General features: G+C 41.8%; 2 protein-coding genes across 4 annotated transcripts; one reads left to right on the forward strand and one right to left on the reverse strand.

Annotated features, from left to right (window-relative positions):
• Window positions 1-536: 536 nt before the first annotated feature.
• Window positions 537-7854, forward strand: slc8b1 (solute carrier family 8 member B1). Of its 2 annotated transcripts, none has more exons than XM_072388012.1 (15): window positions 537-953; window positions 2177-2329; window positions 2853-2905; window positions 3230-3287; window positions 3405-3510; window positions 3589-3756; window positions 4946-5059; window positions 5146-5220; window positions 5614-5744; window positions 5834-5975; window positions 6064-6185; window positions 6765-6918; window positions 7009-7089; window positions 7176-7240; window positions 7336-7854. In XM_072388012.1, the coding sequence occupies exons 1-15, from the start codon at window positions 792-794 to the stop codon at window positions 7522-7524; spliced, it is 1773 nt and encodes a 590-aa protein (XP_072244113.1). In that variant the 5' UTR covers window positions 537-791; the 3' UTR covers window positions 7525-7854. The 2 variants fall into 2 exon arrangements, with proteins under 2 accessions (XP_072244113.1, XP_072244114.1); XM_072388013.1 differs by having other exon boundaries at window positions 5149-5220.
• A 532-nt stretch (window positions 7855-8386) lies between these two features.
• Window positions 8387-19600, reverse strand: tpcn1 (two pore segment channel 1). 2 transcript variants are annotated; one of them, XM_072388011.1, is made up of 26 exons: window positions 18907-19600; window positions 15324-15457; window positions 14725-14901; window positions 14299-14412; window positions 13953-14083; window positions 13107-13195; window positions 12941-12975; window positions 12736-12794; window positions 12471-12570; window positions 12253-12369; window positions 12033-12157; window positions 11874-11922; window positions 11728-11791; window positions 11588-11632; window positions 11450-11506; window positions 11303-11356; window positions 11086-11158; window positions 10778-10885; window positions 10522-10683; window positions 10248-10363; window positions 10009-10055; window positions 9856-9924; window positions 9648-9744; window positions 9331-9470; window positions 9169-9249; window positions 8387-9073 (listed from the first exon to the last, which is right to left on the reverse strand). In XM_072388011.1, the coding sequence occupies exons 1-26, from the start codon at window positions 18995-18997 to the stop codon at window positions 8936-8938; spliced, it is 2472 nt and encodes an 823-aa protein (XP_072244112.1). In that variant the 5' UTR covers window positions 18998-19600; the 3' UTR covers window positions 8387-8935. The 2 variants fall into 2 exon arrangements, with proteins under 2 accessions (XP_072244112.1, XP_072244111.1); XM_072388010.1 differs by lacking the exon at window positions 18907-19600 and adding an exon at window positions 15570-17013.
• Between the last annotated feature and the right edge of the window lie 536 nt (window positions 19601-20136).

The following is a 20136-nucleotide window of genomic DNA, read 5'->3' on the forward strand; positions in this document are numbered from 1 at the left end:
TGATGATATATGGTCTAAGCTTCTGAAATATACTGTCTGTTGCTTTTCCTTTTATCTGTTTCACTCTTTCTAATTTATTTGTAATAATTCAAAAGCTGAATAGTTTTAACAAAACAAACACTCATGCAAAGATACCACTTTGGACACACTTTTTCTTTCTTCCTAAAATAAATAATAAGCACAATGTTAGAAAATGTACATCATAGGTTGTAGTTATTCAAAATTAGCTCCACCATAACCAGCTATGACTGGAGTTTTTATTCATATTTGCATTATAATTTTTGATACAGTACATTCTGCATTGAGTATTTTTCATTTGTTATATTTTAAGTTAGTGTTTATGTTACTTGCTTCCTCGAGTGATATTTTGAATTCAATATAGTGTTTGAGCTTTGTTGAAGGACCTGAGTATTCACGTACGTGTCTGACGTAATTTGTCGTCGTGCTTTGATTAGTTTGAATCAGTTTCTGAGTTTACGAGGAGTCCATGAACGCGCCACATGTCTGGTTGGAAAAACAGTGGGTGGAGTCTCGGATGAAGGTGTACGCAGTGTACACGGACACTGAACCTGTGCTTGCGTTCAACAGCGTTTAAATGAACAGATAATAGAGGATGAGGGAGAGCTATCGCTTGAACAACAACAACAGTGTTTTTTAGCTTTTCTTTTTAATGTATTTAAAAGCTTTTTTGGTTTAGTCAAAGGTGTCAAGTCTGGAGTAAAGAACTACTCAAACAGGACTCCACTAACCGATCGCACCAGCATGGACGCAACTCCTGGATAAACATCACCATGTATTTTAGTGTTTTTCTGCCTCTTTTTGTGGTCGTCCTGTGTAGCCAATGGGTCACCTCAGGCTCACAGGTCCTCAGGAACCCCCCTGGTGTCGGACCAACCGGACGGTCCTCAACTACCACTTTATTAACCACGATGCCAAAAAACAGCAACGATGAGGTCGGTGGGATTTGATAGCTATCTCAAATACAACTATGTGAAATATCAGATGGCTGTGGTAAGATGTCAGCTGTCACATGATTTTTAGTAGAGCACAGGTATGAATGAAGCTTGATCTGACACGTTCACTCCAGGGCAGTTCACTTGTGTTTGACAGTTACATCAATTACTCCAGTTACAGAGCAGATGCAGCTCATTGTCAATAAAATAAAAAGAGACAGAGAGTCTGTCTCCTACACTGATAGTTTTGGTGAAAGCAGTTTTATCACGAAGATAATGCATCCAGTATTGTTTTAGCAGAACACACATAAGTGGTTTATCAGTCAAGTAAAGGTGATGTTTGCCTGGAGGTCCCAAAACTATCAGGGATCCTTTCTGTCTCAGATTCATTACATGGCAGTTTTTGTGATAATTCAACCCTTTGAGACCTCTAGTATTCCTGTGCCAGTGTTTTGAGGGGACCTCGGGTGGTTGATAACATGAGCTGTTAAAAAACAGCTTTTCCTTAAGAGATATGCAGGCTCTGTTTGACTTTTAAACCTGTATTATTTCCGCTGATCATTTCAAATTGTGCAGCAATATGAATTTCCATGTGCGGCTCATTGAAGTGTAGTGATAAACCAAGTCAATGACAGTAATAACAGTGATATTAAGTAATGGAACGTTGTTATTGGTGTTCCACCTATGAAACCTTTTTATCTCAGGTGATACAGTATTGATGAGGCTTTACAGATCTTATCACTGAATCTGATCACATTTTCACTGTCTACTTAGAGCCACCTCTCCACTTTCTTTAGGAGCAGCTCATGTGCTGCAAAGATTCTCTGAACATATGTTGTGAAAATCTGATATTACCCTTCTCTTCAGTGGCTTGAGTTAGATTAGGGCCAGTGTAGGAAACATGCTTGAGAAATTGACAGACATGCTCCAAATCATCAATACTATTGTGTTCTAGTGAAAAGAAATGCTTCATAACTACCACATTTAGTTAGTGGTGTGTGTTGCATGTTGAATTTTAAAGCCTTAACATATAGATATTTGCTTTGTTCACATTAATAAATCATTCTAATGGTAAGCCAAAGATGGATGTTAACGTTTATACTGTTACTCTGTTGTCTCAAGGCTATTTTCTCAATCAGCTCATGAAGCCTTTTGGGTAAGCACAATGAAAACTCTTGTCCGTGTGTGTGTGTGTGTGTGTGTGTGTGTGTGTGTATATCCAGTGCGACCTCGTGATGAACCGCAGCGCTGCAGACCGCTGTGCGTTCGTGAAGAACACACCTGACTGTGACATGGAGGATGGCTTCATCAACTACCTCGATGTCGCTTTCTGCCTGCTGCCCCCCAGCCTCACACCTCTCACCATCGCTCTCTGTGTAAGGATTTTCAAGCGTGTGCGCGTTTGCTTTCGTGTGCGAAGGCAACATTTGAATGTGCGGCTCAGCACCAGATTAAGAGGAAGTTCACTTCGCTGTGGGAGAAGCGGGAGTGTTCACTCGTCTGATGTAAAACCCGAATTTCGCTCTTTGCTAAATAATGTATTTTCACATGATGTTCAAACTCCCTCAGTTCCCCTCTTTGCATCTTAATAAAGCTGGTTCACTTTCAAAGGGTAAGTGAGAGCTGCCACTTGAAGGTGCAAATGAGATTATCGAGCCAAAATGTACCAGGAGAAATACATCTTTGTTTTCAGTTACTTTATATCCACTGCAGATAAGGAACGATGAGAACAGTGTAGACAACATAGGACATTTTTATCAGTGTGAATGAACTCGACTGATCTCTCGCTTATGGAGCATTTGCATGAGTAAGATAGACTCCAGCAGCACTTTTGTCAACCCTCAGTGAATGTCATTAAACTAACAGACTCTGTGTTTACTCTCCTCTGCCTCTCCACAGATCATTTGGCTCTTCGTCCTGTTTTTTATTCTTGGACTTTCTGCATCTAAGTTGTAAGTGTCTCTCGTGGTGCCAGTAGCAATATGTCCCTCCGTATGTGGTCATAGTTTTAGCCATAAAAAACCAAAAGGCAACAAGTGCTGACTACACGCACACTTTGATGCCCTGACTCAGCTCAGTCACATGAAGATGAGTCACATGACTGTGGAGAGTTTTTCATTGTTGAGTTGTAAGATTATGAGATTTCCTGTTTCTTCTGTTTTCTTTTTTTTGTCTGCCCCACTTAACCCTCTCTTTAAAGAAGGTGGAGAACCTGCAGTATGTTTGATATTTTGCGGACAATCTAAGAATTCATTTTAATTGCATTTCCTCCCTAGTTTCTGTCCCAACCTGTCTGCCATTTCCTCAAGTCTTCACCTCACTCACAATGTGGCTGTATCCTCCAAACTCCCGCAGGAGGTTCCCGCCTTATTATTTTTCCAATTCTGCCAGTGCTTGTGAATAATTACATTTTTGTGAGCAACTGCTTCCTTGACTTTGGTTCTTGCTGAGGGCGTGACATTCCTTGCTCTGGGTAACGGAGCCCCTGACATCTTTAGTGCCATGGCAGCGTTCTCCCGCCCACACACTGCTGGGATGGCGGTTGGAGCCTTGTTTGGTATGAACGCACTCTCTCACAATCCAAGAGAAATGAAAGAAATAAGCCTTTAAGTAAGGAATGTGTCTGTCCTTCCAGGAGCGGGTATATTTGTTACCACAGTAGTTGCTGGCAGCGTGGCTATGGTCAAACCTTTTGCCGTGGCCTCCCGCCCCTTTCTGCGTGACGTCATCTTCTACATGGTGGCAGTGTTTTGGACTTTTCTCATGCTGTACAGAAGAACCACGACACTGGCAGAAATACTGGGTACACATGAAGTCACACACTCTATCTACTTTGTTTATTTCAGTTGTCAGGCCATTTAAAGACCTGGCTGATGATTTGTGTTAAACTTGGTGCAAAGTTACAAAATTAAAGCAATAACCACATCAACTACAACTATAACACTTCTATAAAGACATCCATGTTTTTATTTTATCATTGTCTCTATTCTGCAGTGATCCACAGCACAATTTTAAATGTAGAGAATTTAGAATATTTTCAGGCTTAATGCTTTCTAGAAATGGTGCCCAGTCTAAAACAACATCGGAGTTCAGCTCAGTTCAGCTCAGCTCAGCTCAGTGTAGTTCAGTTCAGTTCAGTTCAGATCAGTTCAGTTCAGTTCAGTTCGGCTCAGTTCGGCTCAGTTCAGCTCAGCTCAGCTCAGCTCAGTTCAGCTCAGCTCAGTGTAGTTCGGTTCAGTTCAGCTCAGCTCAGTTCAGTTCAGTTCAGTTCAGTTAAGTTCAGTTCGGCTCAGTTCAGCTCAGCTCAGTGTAGTTCGGTTCAGCTTAGTTCAGCTCAGCTCAGCTCGGTTAGGCTCGGCTCGGCTCAGCTCAGTGTAGTTCAGTTTAGTTTAGTTCAGTTCAGCTCAATTCAGCTCAGCCATAAGTTTCACTCTTTTTGTGTGCTTCTCTGCAGCAGCACGCACCATCGCTGGTGTAGAAACTCTAAGCATGTTCTGTTTACAGTAGGATTTATTATCAATTTAATCTTTTTCTTTTTGGTGATACAGAACTCTTGTGTCAGAATCAATTTGTTTACTTATCTGTATTATAATAGTACCTGCTTTTTTTGTTTTTAATTTTCAACTTTTCACCTTTTTAGCTTCTAACTTTTCTTTGATTATTAAGTTTAAATGCTTCTGACTAAAACTTTTTATTGGCTTCTGTAATATTTTTTTCTTTTTATGGATTTCTGTCCACACTATACTAGCTTTATACTTTTATACGCTGCCTGTTCAAACTGTGTTGTCAGTAAAAATTGGATTTATAAGTATACACATTGAAAACCAAAGTCAAATTTACATGTAGAAGGCAATCATTCTCAAGTGTAGAAGATAGGTGTTTCGGTTTGTATTACTTATCTTCCCCTCACATACAGCAGAATGCACATTACAGTATTAAGATTCAACAGCATTATTTCAGCATTACAACATTACAAAATGTCCTTTTTTCAGGGTACTTGGGCCTCTATATTGTGTATGTTGTGACCGTCATCATCAGCGCGTACATCTACAATCGGCAAAAAAATTCATTGAACGCCAGCGTCCAAAATGTTTCACACGAACCAGGTTAGACACCCATACTCATGTACTTGGGCAGTAGACACCCAACATGTTTCCATGGTTAACATTGATGACATATTTCTTCTTTAAAGCAGAGTTTCATTCTTCTGACTCCTCCGATGATGAAGTTTCCTACCTGGCGGCCGGAACGATACAGCAGGAGTATGGTAGGAGAGCAGAACACTAGCGTATACACTGTGGTCCATGTGTTTAAAACTGTAATCTCATGACTTTAACTGTGTGTTTGCACAAAGGCACGCATGCTCTTTTTGCCAATATTTGGTTTTCTTTTATATATCTCAATAATTTTGATCTTTATACACATGTGGACAGAACCTTGAATGGTTAATGTTGATGTTGATGTCCCCTTATCTAATCATTTGCATATAAGAGCATAATTTCCACCACAACTGACTGATCTGAGCTCTAGATAAATTGGCAGAACACATTCTCCACATAAATGTATGTATATATCATTTTTACGTGTAGAAAAGTGCATCTGTCCCCTTGACCTTTCTGCATTATCTGGACCATAACATTCACTGATGTTTGCGTTGCAGAGTCAGAGTACAGGCCACTCCTGCCTTACTCTGAGTCCACAAGTCAGATCCTGCTGAGCTCTTTAAATCCGGTAGACAGCAGGAAATGGAGGAGGAAACCATGGAGCTGGAGAGTCCTTAAAGTCCTCAAGGTGTGTGTGAAGCAGGTTAATATCACAGGTTGAAGCGATCCACTTCAAACTCTTGTTGTGATGTTGTGCTTTTATCCTCTGCCTGTCAGATGCCTCTGGAGGTGCTGCTGCTTCTCTGTGTCCCTGTAGTCGACCCTGACAAAGAAGACAAAAACTGGAGGCGGCCGTTAAACTGCTTCCATCTGATCAGTGCTCCTGTGGTGTGTGTGCTCGTCTTCCAGTCTGGTGAATGTAAGTACGATACCTTTTGTGTCTGTGTACTTATGATCAGATGAAGTATGTGTGGTTACTTTTTTCCCCCCTCTTTACTAATGTCTAGATGGAGATTATAAGATCCAGGGGCAGTTTCCTCTCTGGCTGCTGATTCTTCTGCTGGGTCTGTTCATGGCTGCTATTGTTTTCTGCACAACTACTAATGACTGTCCTCCCAAATATCATCCAGTAAGTACCCATTTTGATTTAAAAAAAGAAAAGCAAAAGAACAGCTAGCACCAAAATCTTTTTGAGGGGTAGATTAGGGTTAGTGATTACTAGCCTAAAATGATTTCTTGCATAATATCACGCTAGAACGCTTGACCATTTTCTGAAGCCATGCAAGCAGATCTGATGTTCCACTGTGGCACATTACTTATTTGAGCCAAAAGCTAACATCAGCATCCAGACATGCTGCAGGTTAAATTATCGCCATTATAGTTCAGTGAGCTAGAATATGACCTTTGATGATGCTAAAAGCAGAAGTGTAGATCACAAAAGAAGGATCCCCACCATGAAAGTCTTCTCCAATGTGAGTGCATCCAATAAGTCAGTTTGAGACATGCAGCTTGCTGCTAACATGGCTAATTTCACACATGCATTTTGTCATAGTTATTTCGTCAGTAGGAAGAATCAACTAATTATACAGCTATTCTACAGCTCTATATCAGTGTTCCTGTGAATATGTTTGCAGCTTTCTATCCAGGCTGCAATAATGACACATCTTTGGTTGCTGTGACTGAACATTTTGTCGTGTTCTCTCTCCAGCTCTTTGCACTTTTGGGCTTTGTGGTGAGTGCAGTGGTGATCAGTGCAGCAGCCTCAGAGGTAGTTAGTCTTCTGCACATGCTCGGGGTGGTGCTGACTCTCAGCAACACAGTGCTGGGGTTGACTCTTCTGGCCTGGGGCAACAGCATAGGAGGTGATACAAAGTCTGATTGTTTCTCCAAGAGACAAAAATACTCTTTTTTTTTTGTAGAATGTGTTACATGTGATCTCCGTCTTTTTCCAGACTGTTTTTCTGACATCACCATTGCTAGGCAGGGTTACCCACGGATGGCCATATCTGCCTGCTTTGGAGGAATCATTTTCAGTATCCTTGTTTTTCTGTCAGTAACAAAAACACGACTTATTGACAGGCTTGAAAGAGAACTGCATCCTTGACTGCAATTCCTTCAGACATGTTGTTTGGAGTGGGTTTGGGATGTGTGGTGCAAATGGTTAAAACACATTCTGATGTGCAGGTAATCCTCTCCTCTAACAACCCAAGAAGTTGCCACTATAAGACTCCTTTGAAACGTATGAATACAATTCATCGTTGTCTCTTTTTCCCCCTCAGTTTGAATCAGAGGGGCTGCTAACGTGGGTTCTCGCAGGATCTCTGGGTTTGTCTTTGGTCCTGTCTTTTATCATGGTCCCGCTCCGGCACTTCCACTTGGGTCGGACCTATGGGATCTTTCTCCTCATCTTCTATGTCGTCTTCCTTGTCATTGCACTTCTCACAGAGTTTGGCAAGATCCACACCTGACCTGACAGCAGACCTGCAGCCAGTCTGAAAAAGCCTGAAAAGACTGGAACACTGGATCAGAGGCTGCAATGAGCGCAGTGGAATATCTTTTTCTGCATGCAGTATTAATGCACTAACATGCATTAATATTACTAATCAATAATCCACTTTGTTGCACTTGCTGGCCACCCACAGCTCATGTGGTTAGTTTGTGAAAGCAAGCAGCAAAGTGAGAAGCTAAGACTCCTCTGCTCAGGGATCTCTGAAACTATAGACACTGTGCCTTTATTAGAAATGTTGTAATTTAAAACATTGTGAATATACTGTAAATCCAAACGACAATGACTTTAATGATCATTTTAATGACACTTTAATGACACCTTTTGTTTAAAGTTTAAACAAAATGTGCTTTTATTGGGGGGGGGGTCAACATTTTTGGTTTATAAACGTTTTGTGCAGGTTAGGTTTGTAAAAAATGTTTTTAATGTATCATTGTGATACTAAAATGTATAATATCAAAGTTGAAAAAAGTTAAACAGCAATAAATGGTTGGCTGTAGAGGGTTTTTTTTTTCACTTGTACCAGTGGGATGAGCACAGCCACATTGCAGAGGGCTGCACTCTTCTTTTGGACATGTTCTACAACTAACCAGCAAGCACAGGTGCAGAAACGGAACGCCACCCTTTTTAATACACCCAAGTTTAACATAACGCGCTGATGCCTTTGTAAATGTATCGCAGATCATATTGACATCGCTATATTCAGCAATGACCGCATAATATTGCATGTTTTCATAATATCGTGCAACCCTAATGCAAGTCGCTGCTGGCCAGCTCAATATAAGGTTGCCAGCAGTTTCACAATGAACAATTAACTGATGCAGTTGGTCATTTGAATAGTTTATTAAAATCTCTTATTAATTCAAATACATAATGGAATGGGGAGTTATATAAAACAATTGGAGTCTGCTGAAACAGTTAGGGTAGACTGTACACCATAATCTGTTGAGTTGAGCTAAAAGGGGTGGGAATTTCTATTCATTTGGTCTTCAGAGAACCTAGTTGAACTAGTGTGTGTTAATACTGATCAGATGAGCTGTTAAACTAAGGCATCAGGTTTAAGTACTACATGGTTTACAATAGGGCACACAAGCCCTGCATTCGAATACATACACAACAGTTTGTGGTAGTATAGGCTTTCTGGTAGCATTTGCTGCAGTCTTTCAAAAGGCCAAAGAAAGGGCAACGCTCAACGCTCCCATCTGGCTCCAGGAAGAAGTCACCATTAATCCCGTCTCACTCACACATCAGTCCAAAAGCCCCCAAGATCTGGTTTCTCCCATTCAGGGTTACAGTAAGTGTGGAGTAACTGGAAGTGCTGGGGTTTCTTTGCTTAAGATGATGATGTGTATGTACAGCTTGCATACTGTGTATTAGTTAATGCTGTGAGGTCCAGTCTGTGAGTTCAGCTGAGGGAGAGGGGACGGGTTAGAGACAGGACTGTCCAGATCTGGCTCTAGGCTTTGGTCTGGTTGAGGCAGGTTTTCCCTCGAATATTCTGCATTCCACTCCTGGAGAGAAAGGAGAGAGAGAGCAGATCAAGAGAGGAAGTCTCAACGGTCCACCTACCGTCATGGCGCACGGCAGCATTTCTGCAGTCTCTTACCTGTATCTCCTCCTCGTACATTTTCATGCTGAGGTCGCTCTTTGTCCTCGACCTGCGGCCCAGGTACACCAGCGATGAGTGCTGTGCGTGACACGGAAAGGGAGAGCTGGTGAGTATAGTTTATGCGTAAAGCAGAGGAGAGTTTCCCATCTGTGTTCTTACCCCACTCCTGTCCATAGTTTGTAGGACTCTTGTTAGAGAGCTGAGGGAAGACAGTCCTGGGCATGTCTGTTTGTACAGCTCGAGTGTGGCCAGAATGTCATCTCGACTCACCTCTACTTCGAACACGATCCCATTCTCATCTAGAATATGTACAATCACATACATTCAATTTACTCTCTGACAGCAAACTTAACACCAGTGGCAGACAAATAAGAATATTTTTACAGTTATCAATGCAAACATTTAAGAAAACAAAGCTTCTGTGCTTGGACACGAACACTATACATATGTATTATATCAATGCCTGTGGAACAAACCCTCTGGATTATCCACCGGTTCCCTGTTCTTGCGGCTGTAGTTCATGCGGAACACAAATGCATCGAGAATAAAAGCCACAATGATGGTCATCACCACCTGAAGAGGGCACAAACCAAGAATCACTAAATCTTCTTTAAGGCATAGTTTAAGAGGAAAACAGATCATACAGCAAACACTCAAGCACAGGGAAACCTTCACAGGCCTCACCATGGTAACTATGTAAAACGTCATGAAGTACAGACGACTCCAGTGGCTCGTCATAGAAGTAACTCCTTCCTGCGGGGGAGCGAACACAGCAGAGTCAAACAGCAGGAAGACTGCAGAGAAGTGACAGCTAAACAACCAGAGATTTGACCTTACCATGGTGATGTACCAGTTGTTGACCACGGTCAGTTCAAACAGAGTCACTGCAAGAGAAATGAGGAAATCTTTTTAAAATTCAACACACAGAGGGAGAATTCAGTGAACACAAGCAACCAATGCATCATTTAGTCTTGTGAGTACTGATGAATAAACTACCTTACATATGGCTTTTAAATCTCTTGACCATAAGACAAATGTAAAGTAGCACCAGCCTCGTTCTTAAAGAAATAAATTACCAAAGCTGCTGAGAATGTTGTTGAAGTTATTGAGATAATAGTAGCCATCTTCCAACACCGTCTTGTTGCCAGATGTATCGTTTATCAGTTTGTAGGAGTCTGCCACGGTGCTGGTGCTGGAGAGGGAAAAAAAAAGAGAACATTTCTCCGTGTTTAAATGTGTGGCAGAACAGTGGGCACCAGACTTTTAAATAAGCCAGCAAACAGAATCCTCAAGAACAAACTGCATCTCTGCTTGATTCAAACCTCCACCAACGATGATGGTGTGACTCACTTGCAGCAGTTGGGGTAAATTACGTCGGCAAAGAACTCCATTCCCACGATGGCAAAGGAATAATAGAAGATGATTAATGTCAGTCCCAGACTTGCCATTCTGGGGAAGAGCTCAAACATGGTGTCCAACACGTTGCGATACCTCTGCTTTATCTTAAATAACCTGCGAGTCAAAAACAGGTTCAAGCTAAATATTAGATGCCAATGATAACAATCGTAAGAGTACACTGAGCTTAAAAGTAGGAAGGAACGCAGACCGGAGCAGCTGGAGAGGCCTGAGCACTACAATAAAGTAGAAGGGTGCCATGTTGAAGGCGAGAGCAATCAGGCCCAGGAAGGCGAACACCGTCACGGAGAAGTCAAACCTGGACAGATGTGAACCAGCAAAAGCCCAAAACCAGAGTTCAGCATATGTTTCAATCAGTTTTTCTTACTTTTCACAAACTATTATGAAAATACAGGAGTATCACCATAATGAGATTGATACAGAATACCGAATCGAAACAAAGTGACATACACTGAAGTTAAAAATATATTTAAAAAGAATATTAACTTTATTACTCACAGATTCCACCCTGAGCTGAAATAAGTCACCGGCCCCAAACCTGTTAATTTCAACAACACCTCTACACCATAAACTAAAAGTGGGAAGACAGAGGCAGAATTAGCATTAGTGCCAGTGGATGCAAATAGATTTAATAATCTTTTTACACCAGTTTTACACCATGTCAAAGCTGTTAGGAGTTTCTTTGTGAGGAGGAGGCAGCACGAGCTCTACTCACTAGTCAGGAAAACAATGTAACTCCACGGAACTGATTTGGACCAGGAATAACCACCTGGAGGAGGAGAGCAAAGTCAGAGATCTCAAACACCTCCTCTCTGTTGCATATATATGCGTTTCTGGACAAAAAAAAAAAAAAAGATCTTACTATTCAGTGAGTACGTCTCCACGAGGATCCACACACCATTGACGGCCACCACCACATCTGCAGTCACAACAGCAGGTTAAAAGGTCTGTGATGACTGACTGTACCGTCAAGAGACAGCTGGGAGAATGTTACACTTACACATGGCATACTGGAAGGCCTTCGACCTCACAAGCAAGTTGATACCTATTATAGTAAAGAGGAAAGCAGTCATAACTAGGAAATGGGAGAAAAAAAAGTGATAAGTGCAATAAACAGAGGAAGCAAAATAGAGAACTTGCCCTTGAAAATGAGGAAGGCTGTGTGTGGTAGATCATCAAACCAGTATTCTCCACTCCGTCGTGCCTGAATGACACACAGATTGTACATAATTGGACACCAAACAAAACTGGCTGTAACCACGACACACAAATGTAAAAGGAATTACCTTCCACTTAAGGCCAATGACCTCATAGAACTTGTAAAAGTCCTGGAGACTGTAAAATAAATAAAAAAAAGTTCCATTTAATTACAACGTATGATAATAAAACAGGAGCATTAAATTAAAAAAATACTTCAATTAAGAAGAAGCACGTAGAATAATTACCTGAGCATTGACGCCCCAGACGTGTTAAGAAGTTTGTATGTGAGAAAACGGTCTCTGGCTGACATCCGTGGCCTGTAGAAACGCATCAGACCATCGAACTGTTTCAGAGACACACCCATCGGTCTCTGAGGAGAAAATAAATCATAATTAATAAAAAACCTCACAGGGTATGTGAGCGTTTTTAGAAATAGGGTATTCGTCCCAAAAATAGCAAACAGACCTGTCGGCTCACCAACAACTGAAAGGCATGGTCAATAGCGGAGCGTTTGTGAAGCAAAAGAGATTTGAACTTCATCTTTTCAACGCCATTAAACGTATCAAACACCACAGCGAGGAGCTGGAGAGGAACAGAAGAAAGTGACTGGTGAGAATTCACGTAAAACAGCAAAGTGAAGGCCGTTTTCATTTAAAAAATTATGCGAAGAAGACTATTTGTACCAGATTCATGATGAAATAGAGCTCTATGGAGAGGTAAACAATGAAGAAAACACAAGACCAGCGGTTCTTGGAGTACGCAGGCATCATCACGTCAGGAAAACTACAAGAGAGCAAGATATCTGAGCCACAAGATGCAGAAGAAACTAAAGTCCAGCCAAAAAACACACGATGAGCATAAATGATGAGCTCTAAAAGTAGGAACTACTGCCAGCACAGCATGGGTATAAAGATAACTGAACGGTTCTATGGGTGCTGTCGTGCTTACTTTGCTGTAGTCAGCAGCACAAACAGGCTGACGAGGCTGTTCTCCAAAGTTCTGAAGTACTGCGGTGAGAAGACAGAGTTTAAGTCAGGGAATCTAACCAGACAGTAATAGATACATAAGTGGCACAAGCAGAAGAATTACCAAAGTCTCCACACTCGCATAACATACACTAACTATTGTCTGGCAGAGGAAAGACTCAACATACCGGGTCAGCGGTGTTTGTAGAGAAGAGGCAGAAACCTGGAGTAGGCAAAAGACTGATTAAACACACATAATAACCAAAACAGATTATTTCAGAAGAAATCCCCTCTTTTTTACTACATTCCCAGTTGAAGAAGGCATTAAAGTAGCAACAGAATACACATTCTCACCCAAGATGGCAAATATAACCATAAAGAAAAGCAGCAGCAGCAGGATGTCGATAAAAGGCGGGAGAGACTGGAAGATCTGGCGTAAGTTTCTGAATGGATGAAAGACATCTTGTCATTATAACTGCTGTTAACAGGTAAGCAGTTCACAAAGCAATCGCATAAAAAAAAAAAAACGACATGTCAGTTGCTGTAAATTGTTATGTTTGAAAGACAACATCAGACATATGGGAGAGCTTTAGTGTTTCATATCCTGCTGACTGCCAAGAAAAAACACAAAAACATCCCCAATTAATTCTTTAACTCGCCCTCCAGGCATTCAGGAAGCACCTTAAATAATGATCTCTTCATCAAAGTCAACATGTGCACGACCTTGAAATGCAAATGAGCTCAGGCTCTGCCTAAACACTCACTTGGCAGCTGCTGCTCACCCTCAGCTCCACCCACAGCCTCTTATAATGTCATTAAACAGCTAATAATATGTTGCTAGTGTTAGATAAGCCTTGGTCTCAGCCATCAGTTCTGACTGATCCTGTTTTCCACAGGATCCATTCTCAGAGGCCTTGACATTTAATATGTGAACAAATGGCCATAAGAAAGATAATTTTTTTGCTGCAGCCTACTCTGCATGTCATTACTGTCACTTTCTGATGGAGTTAATTAACATTGTGTGAAATTAAAGTAGCGCAGTGCAGCTTTAAATGGAGAGAGCCACTTGTTCCTCGTTTGTTTTTTGGGGTTTGCCTTGAAAAAGATGCAGAAAGGAAACTGAAAGCTCTCCTTTGAGGCCCCGATGTGGACCTGAGTGTGTGAATCTGCGTGTACGTGAACGTTTAGATCATCATGCACCTGCGCACAGCCCCGCAGTATCGACAGTCCACCAGGAATATGGGTCTGAGCGCTCTGGTCACTCGAAGGTGAGACGTTTGTCTGATCAGAACCACGATGGCCTCCACAAACTGTAGCAGCAACACACACGTCTGCACAAGAAGAAGAGACCACATGGAGCATTTCAATAACAAATAATGACAGTATGCCGATAGCATGACTGCCTCCCGACAGTAAAGCAAGTGGCTGATCTTGACTTCTCGCTTTCCTGCAGCATGAGGCCAGAAAATAATAGGACTGCTATGAGGCTACTGTGAAATGATTGTATTCTGAGTCCACCAGAAAGTATAAAGCATGCATAAGTTACCTTCACCATGGTTCTCTTGTGCCGTATGAAAGTGTGGAAGCCTAACCAGCGGAGTTTCATGCATAGCTCAAATGCCACCATAACCAAAGCCAGCAGCTCCAGAGTGGCATGAACCTGCAGAGAAAACGAACTGGGTGTTTAAGCTTTTGTGTACATGTTAAAAGGATTTTTGTTCTGTTTTTTCTGCTGTAATTACATTCTACATTCCCACAATTTTCTATTTCAAGGTGGTAAATTCTTGTGAATTGATGTCAAAAGAATACTCTGGGCATTTGATTGATTTATTCTCGAGATAAACTTGAACAGACTAATAAATGTTTCGTCTTTTTTTACAGTGTACATGAATGAGGCAAATGCAGACAATAGACTTCTACTTCTTCTAGAAGAAGTTCAAAGAGCGGGGACCGACTATATGCGTTAACTCACATATACATCCAGGCGCAATGAGGGAACGGCGGGAGCTTCGCATAGCGACAGCATCATCAGCAGCAGCCCCGTGAGCAGCTCCATCATGTAGAACAGGTGGTTATGTGCAAACAGGTACGCTGACAGAGCTTTTGGGTTTCGAGGGTGAGTGAAGAACTTGTCGTTGTTCTCTCCCTCCTGTCAAAATGAATTCCAAAGACACATTTAAAAAGACTTTTTTTATTATTTGTGCTCCACAAACACAGCAGCAGCAGCAGCAGCTAAATCTGACACGTCTATTATGGAATATTATGGATGGTTTTACTGCTTTGTTGCTGGAATAGAACGCTACCGAATCATAAAAAGATTCACCAACACTTCGCCTTGTCCACACCTTCCTTTTTATTTAGCAGTTTACTGTATATTAACAAATGCACGACTTCCTGGAGCTGTGCTTGGTTTACCTTGAACAGTTCAGTGCAGGAACAGAAATGGTACAAGGTTTAACCATGTCCAAGTAGTAAAGTATATGAGGTCAAATAAATCCATTAAATCACCACGTGATGGTGTGCACTAAAAAAAAAAAAACACAAATGCCACAATCCTCTACTTGAGTATACCTGCAGGTAGATGGCTGCCTCTTGGTAGTTCATCTCCCAGCTTTGTCTCAGTGACACATTTTGGGTTCTGTTATTCTGTGGTCCAGGTGTTGAGACCACAGCATTGTTCACTATGTCATAATTACCCCGTCCATCTGGGGGGGAAAAAGAAGAAGGAAAAAAAAGAGTTGTCAGTGTGTTTTTACAGTTATTGGTTATGTAGATAAGTCACACTCGCAAACAGTGAACAGAAGCGTATGCGCCTACCCGTCCAGTCTAATTCTAACTGTAAGGCATAGGAGGAGATCACCACTGGGCTCTCTTTACAGGACCGATCGTCATGGAAACCGGCTGGCTGTCCATCTGAGGACTCCATTGATCAGTTTGGATTTGTCTGTGTACCTCAGCTGGGTGAACGTACACTATCAAGGTACTGGTGTCCACGCCGCCGCAGGTGTGCGTGTCATTCACACCACGCTGGTCTTGTGCCAGCATCCACACACATCTGGAGGTACAGATGTGCAAACATTCCACTCAGGCCTGATGCAGACCCCAGAAACAGAGTCGCATGTGAAGTCCAGATGAGAGACTCGCAGATCCAGAGATATCCCAACGCTCAAAAGAACTCTGGAGGTACAACATCGTTTGAAGCGATCAACAATGCGTAAAAAGTTGGGCACTTCTTTGAAGTACTCAAGAAAAACGATCACACTGATGCGAGGTACTAACGTCAAGAACAGGACACAAACGCTTGAAACAGCGAAATAAGCTTTAAGAGTTTGAACTTCGAACCGAGCTTTGCCGGTCAGTAAGAAAGAGCAGCATTTACTTTGATGTCACATTGCCAAATACGCCTCCTGCCTGCTGGAGACAGGATACAGACACGGGACAGAAATACCACAAGAGGAAATAATGTTGCGTTGCATAACAGAGAGAGGTTAACGTTAGAAGCCATGGAAAACGTCAATAATTCTAATAACACAGAGGTAGAACAGGCTGTAGGAGGATGTATTGCAAAATTAGTCAATTTATCTCCTCTAAATGACAAAGTCAAAAGCACAACTGAAAGAGAGGAAATCCAAAAAGATGTTCTCTTATGCCCATCATTTGCAGAATCAAGCTTGGTCTCTCATTAAATATTAGTCAGCATTTTCTTTCTTGGATAAGCAGTCCCTCCGCGTGTCACGCTGCAGCTGCATACTTTGCTCCTGTCCCAGTCTGTCTGGGTGCTCGCAGCACACTTTGCACATCACATGTTCCTGGCTCTGGCACACGACTCCGTGGGATCAAAAGAAACGTCGGCCATACGAGACACGAGAAGGCAGTCACAGACGTCTGCTGTCCACGGCTCCAGCAGCAGACTGAGCTTAAGTGTGACCATCAAATTCCGATCCAGCAGCAGCCTGCCTGCGTCCCGACACGAGTGAACCCAGCGTCTGCTGCGTGCCATTCACACCAATCATTTGTTTGAGAACAATAATATGTTTTGGAGCTCCCAGTCAATCACGTGACGAGGTCAGGTTCACAGAGACACAAACAGACTCCTGAGTCATGATCACTTCTCCCAGAAAAAGAACTAAATCTGCTTTTGTGATCACTGGCAACAGAATCAAACTCCACGCTTCCAGGCATGCGATTTGTTGCTCCGGTGACACAAACGCCGCCTTGCTTTTCTCAGCGTCCAAGTTCAAACACCCACTCATTCCAGAAAGCTCCAACAGCAATAAGCAACAGCATGGAAATTCCAACCTGTGCACCACTCCCAGATATCCTGAGATCAAAAAAAAAAAAAAAGGAAGAAGATTTTCCTCTTCCTGTTTGGAGTCAGAGAGAAAAATGATCCAGTGAGCCGAGACACGCAGACGCACTTACACCCAGGCTGCACAACTTGACAAGCACAACACACACACACATGATGAGCAACAGGGAGGGGGTGTGAGGCTGCACGGTCTGCCGAGTCAGCAGTTTTCTCAGATGGGTCATTTCGTAGCTTATATGGGAGTAAAACAAAGGCAGCCGGATCACTATGTTAAGCGGATGCATGGTTTCACACACAAACGGCGCACGCTCGCACATGTGATCTCTGAGACCGGAGAGCAACAGGTTGTCAAGCAGCGAGGGCTGGACGAGAGGCTGAATCCCAACAGCTGAATCCCAACGTCAGACGGCTTCACACCAGAGTTAATCATGGTAAGTAGATGAACATTAATTCCATATCACAAAATATACTTTAGGAATAAGGTAATGTGGACCATTTATAATGAGAGCAGCATTCAGATTCTTTACTTAAGTAACGGTAGTAATAACATACCATATACCCAACTACAAGTAAATACTCCACACCAAGCTGAACTCAAACCTCGCTTACATGTCAGTATTTTCAGCAAAATTCACTTAAAGCACCACTCCATTTGAAGGGACAATTTTCCCTTTAGAACTATTCTATGTGATGTTTTATTTAATGAACTTTACTTCTGCATTATTTCACATTTTGGGATGCTTTCAGCATTTCAAGCTGAGCTCCCTTAACTGCTTCATATGGTGACGACAGCTTAATCAACAGCAACACATCGTCGTCTTTAAAATCATCCAATGTTTGTAGTGTCAGAGTTCTTTGACCACTTTTAAGGAGCTCGGAGAACGAGCCTCGTTACTAGCTTTGTGACAATGCACTTTTTTTCCAGGTAATATGGACCCTTTCTTGTTGTTGTTGTTTTCTTTTTTTAAAACGCTAATGCCAAGCCATCAGATTTGGAGATAAGAATCTTTCAGCAGATATAAAACGGTATATGAGATGCAATCTGAAAAGTAAACAGTTTTTCCATCTTTCTTTCTTATTCTATATCATTTTTTTAACCAGAGACCAGCGAATAATGCCTTGTATGTGTGTACATCCTTGGCGAATAAAGCGGATTCTGATATGTAGCGGGGACTAAGAACAAAGTTGCACTGAATGTACACAGTTTAAGTATAAATACAATGAATTAAAGCAACACCAGAAAAGTTTGTGAACCCTAAAATGATGCGTCTCTGGCTCATTTTGAACTACACTGACCTCTGATATGCACACTCCCAGGCCTGAAACTGTCTTTGAGTGCCATGGGGCTGAGATACCGCAGTTCACAACTTTGGTTTGCAGTACTACCCCATTCTGCTTTAATGTCGCTTGACATAGTTGGGGGCTGCCTCTTCAACATAGCAACAAATCAATGGAGACATGTGATGTTATATCTCGCAACTGTGGAGCCAAAGAGCAAACAACCGCACATTTCTCTGGTGTTTCAGTAAATCTACTTAGTTTTTTTTTCTTTCTGCTGAGTCCCTCATGGAGAAAACGAACATCAGCCTTCTTTAACTGTACTTTAGGTTAACCCTGAACCAAACATCCAGCCAAACATTTATAACAATGGATTTAATTGAAAAAAAAAGACCTTTATTAACACTTTACAAAGCAGCAATCTTCAAACAATCCCTCATGGAGACGGAGATTTCTGAGTAACCGATAAACTGTATTAGATTAACACTGTGTATCCTGTCACATGACCATGGTCATACGCCTAAATAGGAATCTGCATTACATGGCTCCACTCTAGAAGAAACTCACTTTCATCTCCTCTTTCAGTCTCTTCGTTGAGCAGACCGCTGTTTGCTTCGTCCCAGGTTAAGATGAGAGGCACATCGTCGTCGGACTCCATGCTCGCAGATAAGCAAGAGGCAATCCGTTTGGATTCCCAGCCCCCAGCAGGAGTTACTGTGAGCTTCACACTGGCTAAATAACTCCACGGTTTGTTCTGCAAACCGCAACACGACTGCACATCTTCAGTGCGCACAGATAACGACAAGCTTAAACGTAGCCGTTAGCTAACAAACAGAAGACTTCCTACGCTGTGATGATACGACGGTGGACTTCGGGTTCAAATGTCTCGGGCAAAATGTGCAATTAGAACCTTTTAAGTTGAGTCAGGCGACCAAGATGTCTGCTATTTGACGATTTGGCTTTTGTCCTTTTACGCATGACATCTGTCACCAATGTAACTAGCTTACGGTCACTTAGGCTAACAAGATGAGGCTGTCCGTCTGCGTCCATCACAGTATCATCGGCGCACAGTCTGTCCGCTGGATTACAAATGCTGTGCGCGTCCTGGACACATATAACACACGTTCAAGTAAACCATTAGTTATCTAGTTTAATCATTAAAGTCAATCGTTAAATCTTTCCACGAGCAACATTATCTGACCCCAGCGAGACAGCAAGATATCTACGGATAGATCAACAAACTTTCACGACAATAAAGCAGTTTACGGCAGGCTGGGTTAGGACGCCAGACAACTCTTCAAAATATAAGTCAGTAGATCTGATACTGTTCCGCAACGAGCTCAAATAGTATTTATTGATTAAAAAAATTCAAACCACTTAACTAATTTTTTTTGTGAACAAATGTTTGTGTGCTGCACAAGCGGAATATATACGATGTTGTTGTTGCATGGTATCATAGCAACGGTCCAAACATTTGCTGGTTGGGATGAGTCAAGACGCATGTCACCTATCTCACATCTAAATAATCACCGAAAAGGTAAGAAAAGTAAAACAAGAAGAACATGCTCGCTATTTATTTTAATACATTTCGCGGACTGCATATTAATATCATTATTAACCGGAATTATTAGAGTACAAGTTGCTAACCAGTGACCTAGCAGTAGCTTTTACCAGAATCGAGGTTCTTTGCTTTGGATCGTTTAGGCAAAAAATAAATAAAAATAAAAACTTTGTTTACAATACCAATGGGAAAATGTTGACAATATATACAACATTAAATACACTGACTAGTAGTAT

This window comes from Leuresthes tenuis, unplaced genomic scaffold, assembly GCF_036924035.1.
Source record: "Leuresthes tenuis unplaced genomic scaffold, fLeuTen1.0.hap1 SCAF_6, whole genome shotgun sequence".
In the NCBI taxonomy this organism is placed as follows: domain Eukaryota; kingdom Metazoa; phylum Chordata; class Actinopteri; order Atheriniformes; family Atherinopsidae; genus Leuresthes; species Leuresthes tenuis.